At 34.4% G+C, this 14,123-nt stretch overlaps 1 protein-coding gene across 2 annotated transcripts; it reads left to right on the plus strand.

Annotated features, from left to right (window-relative positions):
* The first annotated feature begins 3,992 nt into the window (after positions 1-3,992).
* On the plus strand, positions 3,993-13,695 carry LOC130050295 (uncharacterized). Of its 2 annotated transcripts, none has more exons than XR_008798735.1 (2): positions 3,993-4,218; positions 8,256-8,329. XR_008798735.1 is itself a non-coding variant. In XM_056149947.1 (2 exons), exons 1-2 carry the CDS (start codon positions 4,208-4,210, stop codon positions 12,919-12,921), a joined length of 522 nt encoding a protein of 173 aa, XP_056005922.1. In that variant the 5' UTR covers positions 4,043-4,207; the 3' UTR covers positions 12,922-13,695. The 2 variants fall into 2 exon arrangements, 1 of the variants encoding a protein (XP_056005922.1); XM_056149947.1 differs by lacking the exon at positions 8,256-8,329 and adding an exon at positions 12,411-13,695 and having other exon boundaries at positions 4,043-4,218.
* Positions 13,696-14,123: the final 428 nt, after the last annotated feature.

Below are 14,123 nucleotides of genomic sequence, written 5' to 3' on the forward strand. Positions count from 1 at the left end.
GGTGGTGGTGGTAGTAGTAGTAGTAATAGTGGTAGTAGTAGTAGTGGTGGTGGTGGTAGTGGTGGTAGTAGTAGTGGCGGTAGTAGTAATGGTGGTGGTAGTAGTGATGGTAGTAGTAGTAGTAGTAGTGGTAGTAGTGGTGGTGGTAGTAGTGATGGTAGTGGTAGTAGTAGTAGTAGTGGTGGTGGTGGTGGTGGTGGTAGTAGTAGTGGTGGTGGTAGTAGTGATGATAGTGGTAGTAGTAGTAGTGGTGGTGGTGGTAGTAGTAGTGGTGGTAGTAGTAGTGGTGGTGGTAGTAGTAGTAGTGGTGGTAGTAGTAGTAGTAGTAGAAGTAGTAGTGGTAGTGGTGATAGTAGTAGTAGTGGTTGTGGTGGTAGTAGTGGTGGTGGTGGTAGTAGTAGTAATGGTGGTGGTGGTGGTAGTGGTGGTGGTAGTAGTAGTAGTAGTAGTAGTTGCTGTCATTGCTCAGTAGGAGGGGATTACAGGGGTTGCAACTTTTTTCGTTAAAAAATTTGGACAAAAAGAAGTTATATTAAGTTGGGGGAGGCGGTTACAGCTTCCTGTCTGGATCTAATGTCTCTTCCCCGTATATTTTGTTGAATCCGCCCCTGTTGTTGTCATTGAGTAAAGAAAGCGTCCACTGGAAGATTTTCCTTGTTGATGAAATCCGTGTATATGTCCGTCCGGGAAATAAGTCACGTGTTCGGGTAACGTAGTGGTTCTCATCGCTATGGGGTACCAAATTAATATAAACTCAAATGATTGAAGATATCTTTTTTTTCATTTGAAGATATCACCAATTCATTTGATGCGCGCAACAATTCAATTACAGATCTCATCAAATAATGGTAATGATATCTTGAATTCTGAATTATTGCGCGCATTAATTGAATTGTTGATAGCATAAATTATTCTGCTGAAATGATGAGCGTTACAACTGAATTGTTGTTCTGTTCAAATGAATTGACGATATCAACAATTGAATAATTGATGCGCGCTACAATCAATTGAAAAGCGCAATAATTCAATTAATGCGCGCATCAATTCCTAATGCGCGCAATAAATTGAATTATTGCTAAGAATTGATGTGTGCATTGATTCCTTATACAAAAGCTTTGTAAATAATTAATGATATCGTCAATTGAATTAAAGAGATCATCAAATATTTTATACCAAATTAAATTTTGCGAGTAATATACTATTGAATTGCATAATGCACGCACCGAATCGATTATTTCTCTTTTCAAATGAATTGTAGCGCGCATCCATTGGATTGATGAGACCAATAATTGATTTGATGCGCGAATCAATTAAAATATCGCTTGCAACAAATGAGTTGATGATATCTTTAACTAATTAAAGATATCTTCAATCATCTGAGTTTATGTAAAATTGGCGTTCTATACACCACTGCAACCCGACTCGCGAGTTCGAACCGCTTTCTCAGCAGCATCGTCAGATACCCACGTCTGATTACCTCTATAAACAACCACGGGTATATTGATCACCCGCCCGGACACGTGGTTTTCCCCGGGCACTCCAGTTCCCTCCCATAGCAATGACCCTTAACTTCTTAAGGCAATTTTTAGTTGTAAAATACTAATACTAGTTATTAGATCTGTACATAGTAGCCTACATGTAAAACTCTTTTTGTTACTCTTCATACAAACACATCTATCTCTCTCTTCATATATCTCTATCTAGGTTATATATTTATGAAATGAATGTACACATGTAATTAATATGAATATATAATTATATATTAATATCATAATAACCATTCAGTCTCGGGAGCGCTGTACCTTTATAACCAGGGGAGTAATATTGGCGCAGGTATTTTTTTTTCATGACTCCGTAATCAGAGATTCGGGGTCACATAGTTAGTAGTCTCTCCATCTGTCTGTCTGCTTGTAAAACTTTGAATGGATTGTGAACTGATGCAGCTTTTATCTTACAAATGTGTCCAAACTCTCTTCATCTCGGGGTTTGACCTACTTTTGAAAAACTTTACCCCATGCCGGCTGTCATATTTCACTTGTGTATTCCTTTCGTTGGGTACCATATTATATAATTATTTTGCTGGTGGACGAGGGCATCAGTGTATCACAAACAAATCTTTTTTTTTTTTTTTTTTTTTGCTCGTTTCCCACATGCAGAAGTAACCAAATAAAAGACACTTTTGCAATCCTCCTAATTTATATACATGAAGGTTTATAAATACCTGTCCACCAGGTAAAACTATCCGCTTAAGGATGAATACAATTTAAGTTGGACCCCCCCCCCCCCTCGCTTAAGTACCACAGAAGCTCCTTGGGGATTTCTTTTCTCTGGGTCCCTGCATGTTGCATGTTTCAATGGCATTAAATGTGTACTACACACACCTTTTGCTCAGTAAGCACCCCACCAAAAAAAAAAAAAAAAAAATCTTTTCAAAAAATCAAACGGATATGCTTCGAATATGAAGAAAGATGAAACATCCCCAAATATGTTCATCGAAAGAAAATGAATTATCTAAAACAGATAAGTTTCATTGATGTTTAAAAATGCCTGGTGATTTCATTATGTGAAATTCTGGATTATGTTTCAGTAAGGAAGTGTAACCGTTACTGTTATGCAATATATTTTGATTACACAATTAATCATGATGCAAACTTCATTTTTCTTTCATTGTGGCTTTTCTTAACTTATATATGTAACTTAAATTCCGGAAATTAGATACTGCTTTTGCAGAGAAGGATGTATGTTTATGATACAGAAAGTAACAAATTCTATAGGTAATTCCAAACTATATATATAAATTATATTTCCGTTGACCATTTAACTACTGGTATTTGACTATCGATCGATGACGTAATATAATTTAAATTTAGAATCCATACACGGTAAGAAAATATTCACTTGAAATTCTCAAGACGATATATAATATAGAGAAGTTAATAGAATATGTAAGCAGTTTGAATTACAAGTGAAGACAAGAGGGGTGGGTCTCGGTCTCTCTTTCTTTCTTTCTCTCTCTCTCTCTCTCTCTCTCTCTCTCTCTCTCTCTCTCTCTCTCTCAGAGAAACTGTTTGATTGCGTAAAGTGAAGTTTTCGTACTCATATTTCAATGAATTGATCAATATTATTATTGATCGGTGTAAATCACTATATAAATGATTGATATTGATAATTGAATAAGATTAAATTATTTTTGGTAACACATCGCAAACTTTGAATTGAGCAGCCTGATTTGACAAAATTCGTTTGAGGAAACCCAAATGTGTCGATAAAGGGAAAGTCGTGACACTTGTAGTAAAGTTGAATAATAAACAAACCCACATGTGTAGCATATTCGTAACTTGTTTACAGTAGAATTTTGCCTTATCAAATGTATGTAAATTCTAGAGGAACTCCGGGTGAAGCTCCCATAATGCATGACTAAAAGTCCCAAAATATATTCAAAATGGCGGTATTGTGAGAAACCAGGTAAAATGTTTAAACCAACCATTTGTCTTAAAAGTTATGCAATTTTAAAGCACTGTAAAGTTTGAATAAAAATAATATAATGTGATTTATATCAAAACTTGTAAATTTAATTTGGGATTTTTTATGCATTCCTCACTGTAACATTGATATGAGTTTTTTCTAAGTATGTGTGTATGACACGTCAATGGGACTTGTATGAACTTCTGTGTGTTTGGTAAGGATTTACTTTAATTCATTGAGTTTTTTTCTTTGAAATGCATATGAATTAATGCCCTTATTTCGGCAACCTATTTTGTCAATTCATGCACGGAGTACTCTTAACAAAATTACCATCTTTGTTTTTTGACTCGAGAATATTGTCTGCAACTGCAGCTCTGTAGATCTACAACCAATCTTTAATTTTATTTTCATATATTTTTTCGGTATGTTTTGCTAACTAATTTAGTTTTTGTTGTTGTGTATTTGACAAGAATGACATGACACAGACTGTGTTGTATGATCAATAAATATAGAATTTTTTTTTAAGTTGTCAAAGTTGGTAGTGATGACGAAGTTGCTATAAGAGTGTGGGTGATGCTGTTCGATGCTGTCGTCATCAGAAATTGGTTTTCAATAATGAGTACCGTGGAACGTGTTGAACAGCTATTCAGTACCAAATTGAAGTCACAAAATAGCGTACAGCAATTTGTTTTCATTTTTGTATAATTATTGTTACAAGATAACTGGAACTTTGGACAACAGAATGGTCAAAATGTAAGTTTATTGAATTTATAAAAAAAAAATCAATGAAATGATAAGATTAATGATTTTTCTGGTTATGTTTCTTTTATTACCATTTACTGAGGTTGTTGATATCCCTCCCCCTCCCCCTTTTTTTGCAGTAGATCTATGCGTTTTAGCTCCCTGTAGTTTTGTATATATATATATATATATATATATATATATACATTGTATATGACTGGATTAATGCAGTTTTTTTTTAGGGGGGGGGGGATCAGAATGCATTATGGATGTGTGGCATTCACTGAGCACTTATGTAAGAACAATGAAAGCAGTGTGTAGATTAAACAGGACCTTGTCACAGAGTCTTGTCATGTGTTTGTAAACAAACAGTCTCTGTTTGATGGTTTTTCTTTGAGAGGTTGACCCAGACAGATAAGAGACATGGTATGGAGTAGCTTATTCTGATAATTTTCAGGGGTTTATCCACAGTTTTTGTGCAGTGTATGACTTGGTAGGCATGATAAGGCATATAAACTGTATGTGTGTGCATTTTCCCCCTTTGATAAACAGAAAATGTTGTGTACAATGTTGAAATGGAATCTTTATCGAGGGTTGTTTGGTATATTAAATTCTTATCTTTGTGACATTTACCTTGAACAGCATAATTTAATGCAATCATTTTAGTAATTAAATTGTCTTTTAGTGGTTTGAAATATATATAGATTATATTTCATACAGTTTCTGTAACTGATTTATTTTATAGATCTAACATAAGTAATGTCTACACAATTCTGTTTGGTAATTCCAGAGATACTTAATTTTTATCATGTTTTGAAAATATTTACAGATTTGTGAGTTGTTCAGGTTTTTCTTTAACACATATTTTGTGATCATGAAACAATATTGTACCACATGTATCCCCTTTGTAAAGTTGAAACTTATTTAGCATGTTGAAGAGTGAATTTAAAAACCATGTGCGGTTGATTGTCTGTTCATTTTGAAAATGCAAACACACGCTGTAACTCTCCCTCTGGGCCCCCGCACCAGACCTGCAGTGTGTAAAATGTTGGTGTTTGAACTTGGGCAGACATATGTTTTGTTGTTATGTAATGGTGAGACAAAAAGTTTTTTTCTCCTTTTATCCCACTTCACTCTGCTTCACAGAAATAATTCCATCCTCAATATAACTTTGGTAGGCATGTAAATAAGTATATTATAAAGTATATTATATTTCTAATAGTGTGAAACAGCCTTTTTTGTTTGAATCTGGAGTTTTTCCTGTCATGTGTATGTCTGTCTGTCTGTTGTAAACTTTATATTATTGGTTTCTTTTAACTATCTTGTTATACATCATCTTTTGATATGTGTGTAACTTACTTAGTCCTCTTCGTTCCGTTCGGAACATAGGACCTGCACTGCTGTTCTCCATCTTGTTCTGTTTTGGGCTGCTCTCTTGGCTTCATGTCATGATGTGTGTAAAAGATTAGAAATTTTTAAGTAAAGGGTCAAATTTTCTTACATGAGAAAGTAAAAGTAAGTAATAATGAAACTAAGCTTAGGTCATCAGATCAGAATGATGCACTTCCTTATAGGTGTGTAAGGTTTGTTCACCTATGGACCAAAGGACTGGAGGGATTGGTAGTGGTAAATTAAATTTACAGTCCAAGGTTGATGTATAAATGTGAAGTTCACCAGAAAACAAGGCTAAAGTTTGCTGTCACTAATTGAACGTGCTATGTAGATTCAGCTTTGATCAAATCATGGGCCATTTATTCGATTTAGGGCTTCAGTTTGATTTTGTGCATTGTTCTGTAAGGACTTATCATGTGAACATTTAAGTCCATGCACCAATTTGGTTTCGACTGCTTATTTATGTAATTATTTACTGAATAAGCTGTGCATGTGTTAATGGTTTGAAACTTTTGAATTTACATGCTTAAACTGTATGAAATGATGCAATCTATATTTACATGAGATGTTATATGAAGTATACATGTCTTTTCATGTCATGTTTTTTGTACAGTTAATGGGGGATAAAACACATTGACTAACATGCATGATTAATGCCAGTGTTCTATTTTGTACAAAAACTGTCCATTGTCAGCTGTTGGTATTGTTTGGAGTTTTTTTTTGTGCTACTGTGAAAGTGATTGTAGGTGACATCTATTTAGGTTGCATGGGACTAAAGAGTGAATTACATCTATTACATGGTGCCTGTGGGTATTTGTTCATCATTACATATGACAGAGGACAATGAGTAGAATACCTTTTAATTCTGTGCCCTTACCTTGTTTACTTTTCTGGTCGTATTCACATTACTGTTAAGAACCAACACTTGTACATGGCTGTGTGCTTTGGAAACTGATGACCGTGATAAAGAAATGGGCATCAATCTGGAAAGAGAATCTTGCAATGGGATTGAACAATAACAGTAATTTGATGCTGTTTATTTTATTAAAACCTCATCATGTACAGTGAAAGAATTTTGCAACATCTTTTACAGTAACTGTAAGATTTGACCAAAATACAATAAAAAATCTGTAGAATTTATTATTTTGCTTCAGGGAGGAGGTAATACTTCTATGTCAATATCAATTTTCATGAATTGATTTTCATGGCCTAGCATTTTATAGATTTGTGGGAATATGATTAAAATTGGAACCTGGCTGACATTTCAGACATTGATTGTTCTTCGCCTACAGCATGCGTTGAGGGAGGAGATGGGATGGGAAAGACCATACGCAATTGGCAATTGTCGCACTGGTTCCGGATTAGTCTGTTGGTGGTGTATAAATGATGATGTGTCTAACGTGATTCAGTGCAGATAATCTGGTTTTGAAAAGTTCAGCATATATTAGTCTGGAGTCAGCTATTTTTCATTTGTCAATAAGTCAGGTAACGGAAAATGTAAATTGTTTGATCTAAGAAAGTGGGATACACATGTTGATATGTACAACAAATGGTCCTCTAGACTCAGTCAATATGGTAATGAGATTTGGTATTAATGTATTAATTAGGAAAGCCAGTCTCCGAAATAGAACTTTAGAAAATGCTTGGAGGTAGAATACATGTGTGTGTGTGTGTGTGTGAAATATTAGATTTTTTCTGCTAGTCATTATTGATATTGATCTAGAAAATTATGATGAAATACCGCGTGGTAGTTAGAAAAAGTTATAGGTAAAAAGATATAAAAGAAAATCAAAGTAAAGCTTTGATATAGCGCTTTCATTTCAAATCTTCAGAAGCTTCTGAAGATTTGAAATGAAAGCGCTAAAGCTTTACTAAGAGTCTTCGTGTTTCTTTTTTTATCTTTATATATGTAAATATAATTATACATGTATACACACACACATAAAACATCTCTGTGTGTGTTTTAGTCATTATTATTGATCTAGATGCCATATAATGCAGATTGATAGGTAATAGATTAATTTTAGATACAGAGGGTATGTGAGACACAAAGGATTGGGTCCAAAGCACTACATGTAGGGGTAGTTTGTTGCATTTCATGAGATGGCTCCCCAGAAACCATGGCATGCAGTCATGCACCTAGACCATGACGTCTGAACGGGCTACTGTTTCACACAGCTGAAGCCATAAGTATCAATTTGTACCTGAATATTAAACAAGTGATATTGATTTCCATACATTTAGCAGACTCTCATCTTTTTGAGCTCTACTTTGACACGAGGCTTGTCAGTATACAGCATTATCTGTTGAGATGACACTTTGACCAGTGTCTCAAGAAGCGTTTTTGAAGGGTTTCTCATTTATTAGCTGGATGATAACAGAATTGTATCTGCTAGGATTGACGGACAAAACTTTTTGAAATGATTTATGGGTGACAGAATGGTAAAGCATATACTTTTTAATTTTATACAGTTGTACCTATATACATATTTTGTGTGTATGTATAATGCATATTTCTGGAAAGGATTTAGAGAAGAAATAATTTACCTCAATTTAAGCATTGACTTCACTATTTGTCTAACTGCAGTAATTTGGTATTTAGCGTTTAATAGTAGTATTTAGAATAAAATTCTTGTTCTGTTTTACTTGTTATTCAGGAAAATTGTCAGGGCTGTGTTTTTCCTTTGATATGGGTAACCACTTCAGTATTGCTGATTATAGTGGATTGCCGAGGTATTGATTACTGCAGCATACGTTTCAAAGTATGGCATCTTTTAATAAATCTTTTTTCCCTTATTATTTCTTGACTAATGTTAGGTACAAAGATTGTACCACCTACATACTGTCTGGTTTTAAACCTGAATATGGTTTCCTTGTCTGAGTTTTCATTTTTGTTTCCAAAGATGCTTATGTGAGTTGCTTTCTATAGTGCTATGGCAGTATTGCATATGTTACAATTTTTGTTAATTGTGCAATCCAATTGTGTCAGAACAAATGTAGGATGGTTCAGTTCAATGAGAATCCCTGTATTATATAGGACATATGTTGGGACATTTGTCACATTGTTGAAACATGGTCCATGCTTTGTGAGCTTATTTTCAAGGTTTTGAAACATGATCGATAGATAGGTTTGTGAAAAGTTTTGTAATTTATATTGATTTGACTTTTGAGTTTTACTCTAAAACTGAGGGAAACCTGGTTCTGACAGAAAATCCCAAATAAAATTGTGTTCTACCAATTGACGATTTATACAGTGTACTAGATAATCATTTTCAGAGTTACCCAGTTCTTTGGTCATCATGGCCAATAGGAGGCTTTGACAATGTCATATTGTCATTTTCTAAGTACAGTGCAATCACATTAAATATTTACTTTCTCCCGTTATATAACATCAGCGTAACTGGTACATTGTGTTTGTCTAAAGTTAAGCCGGAAGTCTCTCCCCCCCCCCCCCCCCCCCCCCCCATCACTTTCCATTGCCTCCTTTATCCTAGTGTGATATTGCTATACAATACTAAGCCTTTAATAATTAAGATTTTAATGGAAAGTTCCAAGTCTATTGATTGATTAAATTTTTATTGCTTAACGTCCCTTTTGAGAAAATTTCGCTCGTATGGAGAAGTCACCATTGCCGGTGAAGGGCTACAAAATTGCTCGGCGCTTATGGTTTTTGAACAGGGAGGGATCTTTATCGTGCCACACCTGCTATGACACTGCATGGACCTCGGTTTTTGAGGTCTCATCAAAAGGACTGTCCCATTTAGTTTCTTTCGACAAGCAAGGGGTACTGAGGGCCTATTCTAACCCACATCCCCAAGGGATCCAAGTCTATTGAAATATATATATAGTTGTTTTGTTTTTAAAGATAATGGCATATGACAACACAAGGTACATGGATACTGGTTGTAGAAGAATACAGATTGTTCATCAATTTGTTGTGGACACTTTTGTCTCCAGGGGTAAAAAAAAAAAAGCCCATTAAGCACACCATTAGTTCTGAGACTATGGAGAAATGAGCAGGGGTCATTTAATCTGATTGTAGCATCAATACAAATATAGTTTTACATGTTTTCAAAACTGTAGAATTTTAAAATGATTTTTGAATGCAATTATGGCAGTTGTTTATTGGGGGGAGGTGTGTGTGTGTGTTAATTTTAAATCTTTTTCACAAGTTTTGATTTTGATCAGTTTCAGTATTGGACTATCTTCTGTTTTAATTATGAGGAAAGTTGATTACGATATTTTTGGATTGAGTTGTTCTGAAGATATAGAAAGTGTTATTGTTGAGTGTTACTACAGTAATATTTGCTGACCGTATAATTCATTGCAACTGAGATTTCTTATATCCATGTGAGGAAGGTCTTTATACCTAGAAAGAGTTTTCTTGTATTGAAAAAATGAAAAGGCGTATACTTTTTTCAGCAATATGATAAACATGTATTTTTAGTGAACAGAACGTTCAATATTAATTAAAGAATTTCTTTGATCACAGACTTGAATATGTAGTAAGTTTACTGCAATTTAAGTGAATTTTGAATACATGAATAGATTCCCTATGAACAAAAAGATATATTGGAAATTAATTGATACATGTATTATTTCCTTATAACCAATAATTCCTTACTACCACTTAGTTCCTTAAACCATTTTTTCTTACAAAGATTTATGAGGGTTATGACAGTTTTCTCAAACTGTTCTTTACAATAAAAATTTGTTATCCTCATTCATTATAAACAAATTTTACTATAGAAAATTTGACTATGATAAAAGATATGCATTTTTGTTGATTTTCAGAGTTAATTGTAGAAGGTCAAGGTCACTGGAAAGGAAATTTAGAAAATCTACATGCATCTAAGAGATTACTCTTATTTGTTGCTGTTCATTTTGATAATTAAGATTTTTTCATATATACCCATATTTTATATGAACAAGTTTTACTGTACAAGACTTGTCTATGATGAAGTTTATTGCAAACTGTTTAGGTCACTTGAATGAAAATCTTATTATAAAATTCTGCATGTTTGTTAAATTTTGCATTTCTGAGTTTGAATGTTGAACATCAAGGTTGCTGGAGAGTTACTTTTGGGAGTATAGCCATGTTTAGAGGGGATGTCCTACTTTATGGAACTTTAGGCCAATTCAACTTACAGATGTAATTAGTAGATTATCATCCAGGGTCACCAAAAACTATGGGGCGGGTGGGAGGATTTTATTTTTTTATTTTTATTTTCTTAGAAAAATATTAATGACAAATGAGTTTTTGTCAACAGAAGTGCATCATTTAAATAATTTAAATGGATAGCAATCTATGCTTATTTCACAGACGAATTCAAGGTTAAGGTTTAATTTCAAACACAAAAACATACGAAACTTCTTCAAGATATGAAGAACATTAATCCCCTCCTTTCATTTACGCCTGTAAGAACGTGAGAAATTAAGAAAACATGCATATCTATTTTCTTCATGCGGCTTTTCACGTTCTGGAAATGTAAACAAGAAGTGTAAATACCGGAGTCGGAAATGAAAATTTCACGGAAATCTTATTAAGTCTCGCAAAATAAAAAAATCGGAGCAGGCCGATTTTTTAGGGGCGGGGATGATAATCTATCAATTAAGTTGAATTGGCCTTTAAAGTATTGTATTACAGAATATGTAAAAGAAAGACTAGTTGACATGTTTGATTATTTGCGGAGTATATATATATATATATAAAGCACTAAATAATCACAACTAGGTACTGAAAATTTTCGCCCCAGCCCGGGGTCGAACCAGCGACGTACGGCACCCACCGCCTAGCAAGATTGTCAAACCAGTGCGTAAGTCCACTCGGCCACAAAGACTTCCCTAGAAAGGAAGTTTTGTTATGCTCCTAAAGCGCTACTTATACACACTGATGCAATCTCGCACAGTCGCTGTGTCATTCAGTGTTTAAGATATTTTATAAGGAGAGTGGATCTCTCGATGCAATTGTTTAGAATATTTAATATAAAGCACAAACAAACAATTATAACACCTAACCTTACGTTTACCCCTAGGATCTAAACGATACATGTTTATATATATATATATATATGTAATCCAAAATACTGTGGGTGGAAAAAAAAATCTGAAATTGTTTTTCTGTTAAAAATAATTTTTCTTGATCTTTATTTGGGAGGATTGAGCACTGTTTGTAGTTATTAGTCTTTCAATTGATATACACCACTTGCAATAGATAATAAAAGGTATACCTTTGTGTCCCTTGCATTATTAACTGCTCACTTATCAGGGTAGGTGTTAATGCAGAGTATTGACCCAATAGTTATTGCTTGCCTGAGGAATGATTAGAAATGAGAAGAAAGTGAATGAATGACTGTAATACAATGATGTGTGGGTACGCCAGGATAAAGGAGGCTGTCTGCTTTTCATAGCCGTCCTTAGTATTGATCTCTTCTGCTCTTATTGATATTTAATAACATCTCAATCTTATGCACAGACACCCATTAAGGCATTACTGATTTTGGATGCAATGTCAATGGATCGTGATTGTGTATCGATTGTTTATTGGTTCATACTTGGATACAAATTATGCATTACATGAGTCGAATTTATAATATATATTTTAAAAAATTTATACAAATTTATTATACATTATTCTTATGCGAGTGATTTCCACATATTTAAGTACTGCTTTGCTTGTAAATGGAGCAATACTGGAAAAACCCAGACGATGTGCAGACACAATGTATAGCAAAAGTAGAGCTCGAAAAATAGCCAAGGATGTAAAGGCAGTGAATATTTTGAAGGTTAATCTCAGTGTTTCATGTTTGTAGAAGATTACTTAAGAGAATGGAAAGGATAGAAGATGTGATGGAGAAAGAGACTGCATCGGATCCTCAAGAAACAGAAGGGGATACAAACCAGAACAATGCCAACATCAGTGAAGTGTCAACAAATGGATTATGTTCAGAGGTGAAACAGAATGGGCATTTGAGTTCAAACGACAGTTTGAGTCATGAAACAGAGATTGTGGCGAACGGGGAAGTGGACGTAACAGCTAGCGGTGCTGCAGCAGCCACAAATTCACCACCTTCAATTGTCACATGTCATCCCATCACAAACAATGGCCCCATTACAAATCAAAGTACATCTCCAAACAGTTTCTCTCCCAATTCCAAACCCTCCCCACGGGGATCTAGTCCACAGAATTGTTCTAATCATAATTCGGCAGCAAATCACCAACATGTGGTCCATGTTCACATCAGCCAAGGCGAATCTTTCTCTGTTAGAGTGGGAGAACAAATTCAACGCATTCAAGGTAAGTCTATAATGGATACAAACTAAAACTAGTCAGAATTAATGAATAACTACTATCAATTTAGATTTTAGGTAGTTAATTTTGGTTTATTGGTTGCAAAATAAATTTTACTTGTGATGAGAAAGTGGAGTCCATAAAACATATGTTTGGAAACCGTCAAACCAGTACCTGTATTAACGACCTTAAATCTAAATACAAGTGTGTTATTCTCATTCTGATGCAACTCTTCATGATATGCTTCACATATATACCTCTTCATTCATTGACCTACAGATGTAATACTGTATATGTATTTACTTTAGTGTGTCTAAAATTTGGTGCAATTGAAACTGATGTACTACTGCATACAGGGTTATTTTCGTCTCGTGTTATTTTTGCCTTTCTGCTCTTGCTGATGGTTTCTATTGCTCTGTGCAAATTCGCCGAGACACAGTTGTGTGCAAAGAAAGATAAGAGAAAAAAAAAGACAATTTTGCCCAGTCTTAAATTTGCCCCCTGATAACAATTAAGGGCAAAGGGGATGAAAATAAAACGAGGGCAAATATTTCCCCATATACAGTTTAAATTTTATATCATCATGAGTTGGCGTAAATTTGCGCTCTTGCTTCCCTGCCGAAACTCTGAAATCCATATGTATGTCGCAAAAAGTTGACTGTTGGCGTTATGGTTTTTATGTCTTTCTACTAGGATGTCACAATCAAAAGCTTTTTGTGTTTAACCTTTCTCAAACCTTAGTGCATTAGCTAACGAAAATGCAGATTATGAAGCAGTTGCATTAGAATTCTTTCTCCACTTCAAAAGCACAAGAAGATGGCTGTTGATTGTCATAATTATTAGGACACATATATACACTAATGTACATTAAAGCAGGGCAGCTACAGGTATAGAGTTCAGAAAATAAGCAGGTTTGTCTTATGTACATCAATGTAGCTAGATGCAGGAATTAGTACATGTAGAAATTTACTTGCGTGTCTGTCATCAATTTTATGGTAATTAGATAATTCGGGTACAGTGATTGTCTTTATCGGTATAATCATGGGGGACAATAAGACATTGTGCATGTAGTTCTAAGTTACATGTATTTGCTGAAACACATGAATGTCATCTATGTTATGGTTTTGTACTCGTCCATTTCATGAGATGTTGGTAAACCATTTTAAAGTCTCTAGCAGAAATATTGTTGAAATCTGATACTACATTTATTGGAATCACAGTGCCATTTCCAGTC

This window comes from Ostrea edulis, chromosome 9, assembly GCF_947568905.1.
Source record: "Ostrea edulis chromosome 9, xbOstEdul1.1, whole genome shotgun sequence".
Taxonomy (NCBI): Eukaryota; Metazoa; Mollusca; class Bivalvia; order Ostreida; family Ostreidae; genus Ostrea; species Ostrea edulis.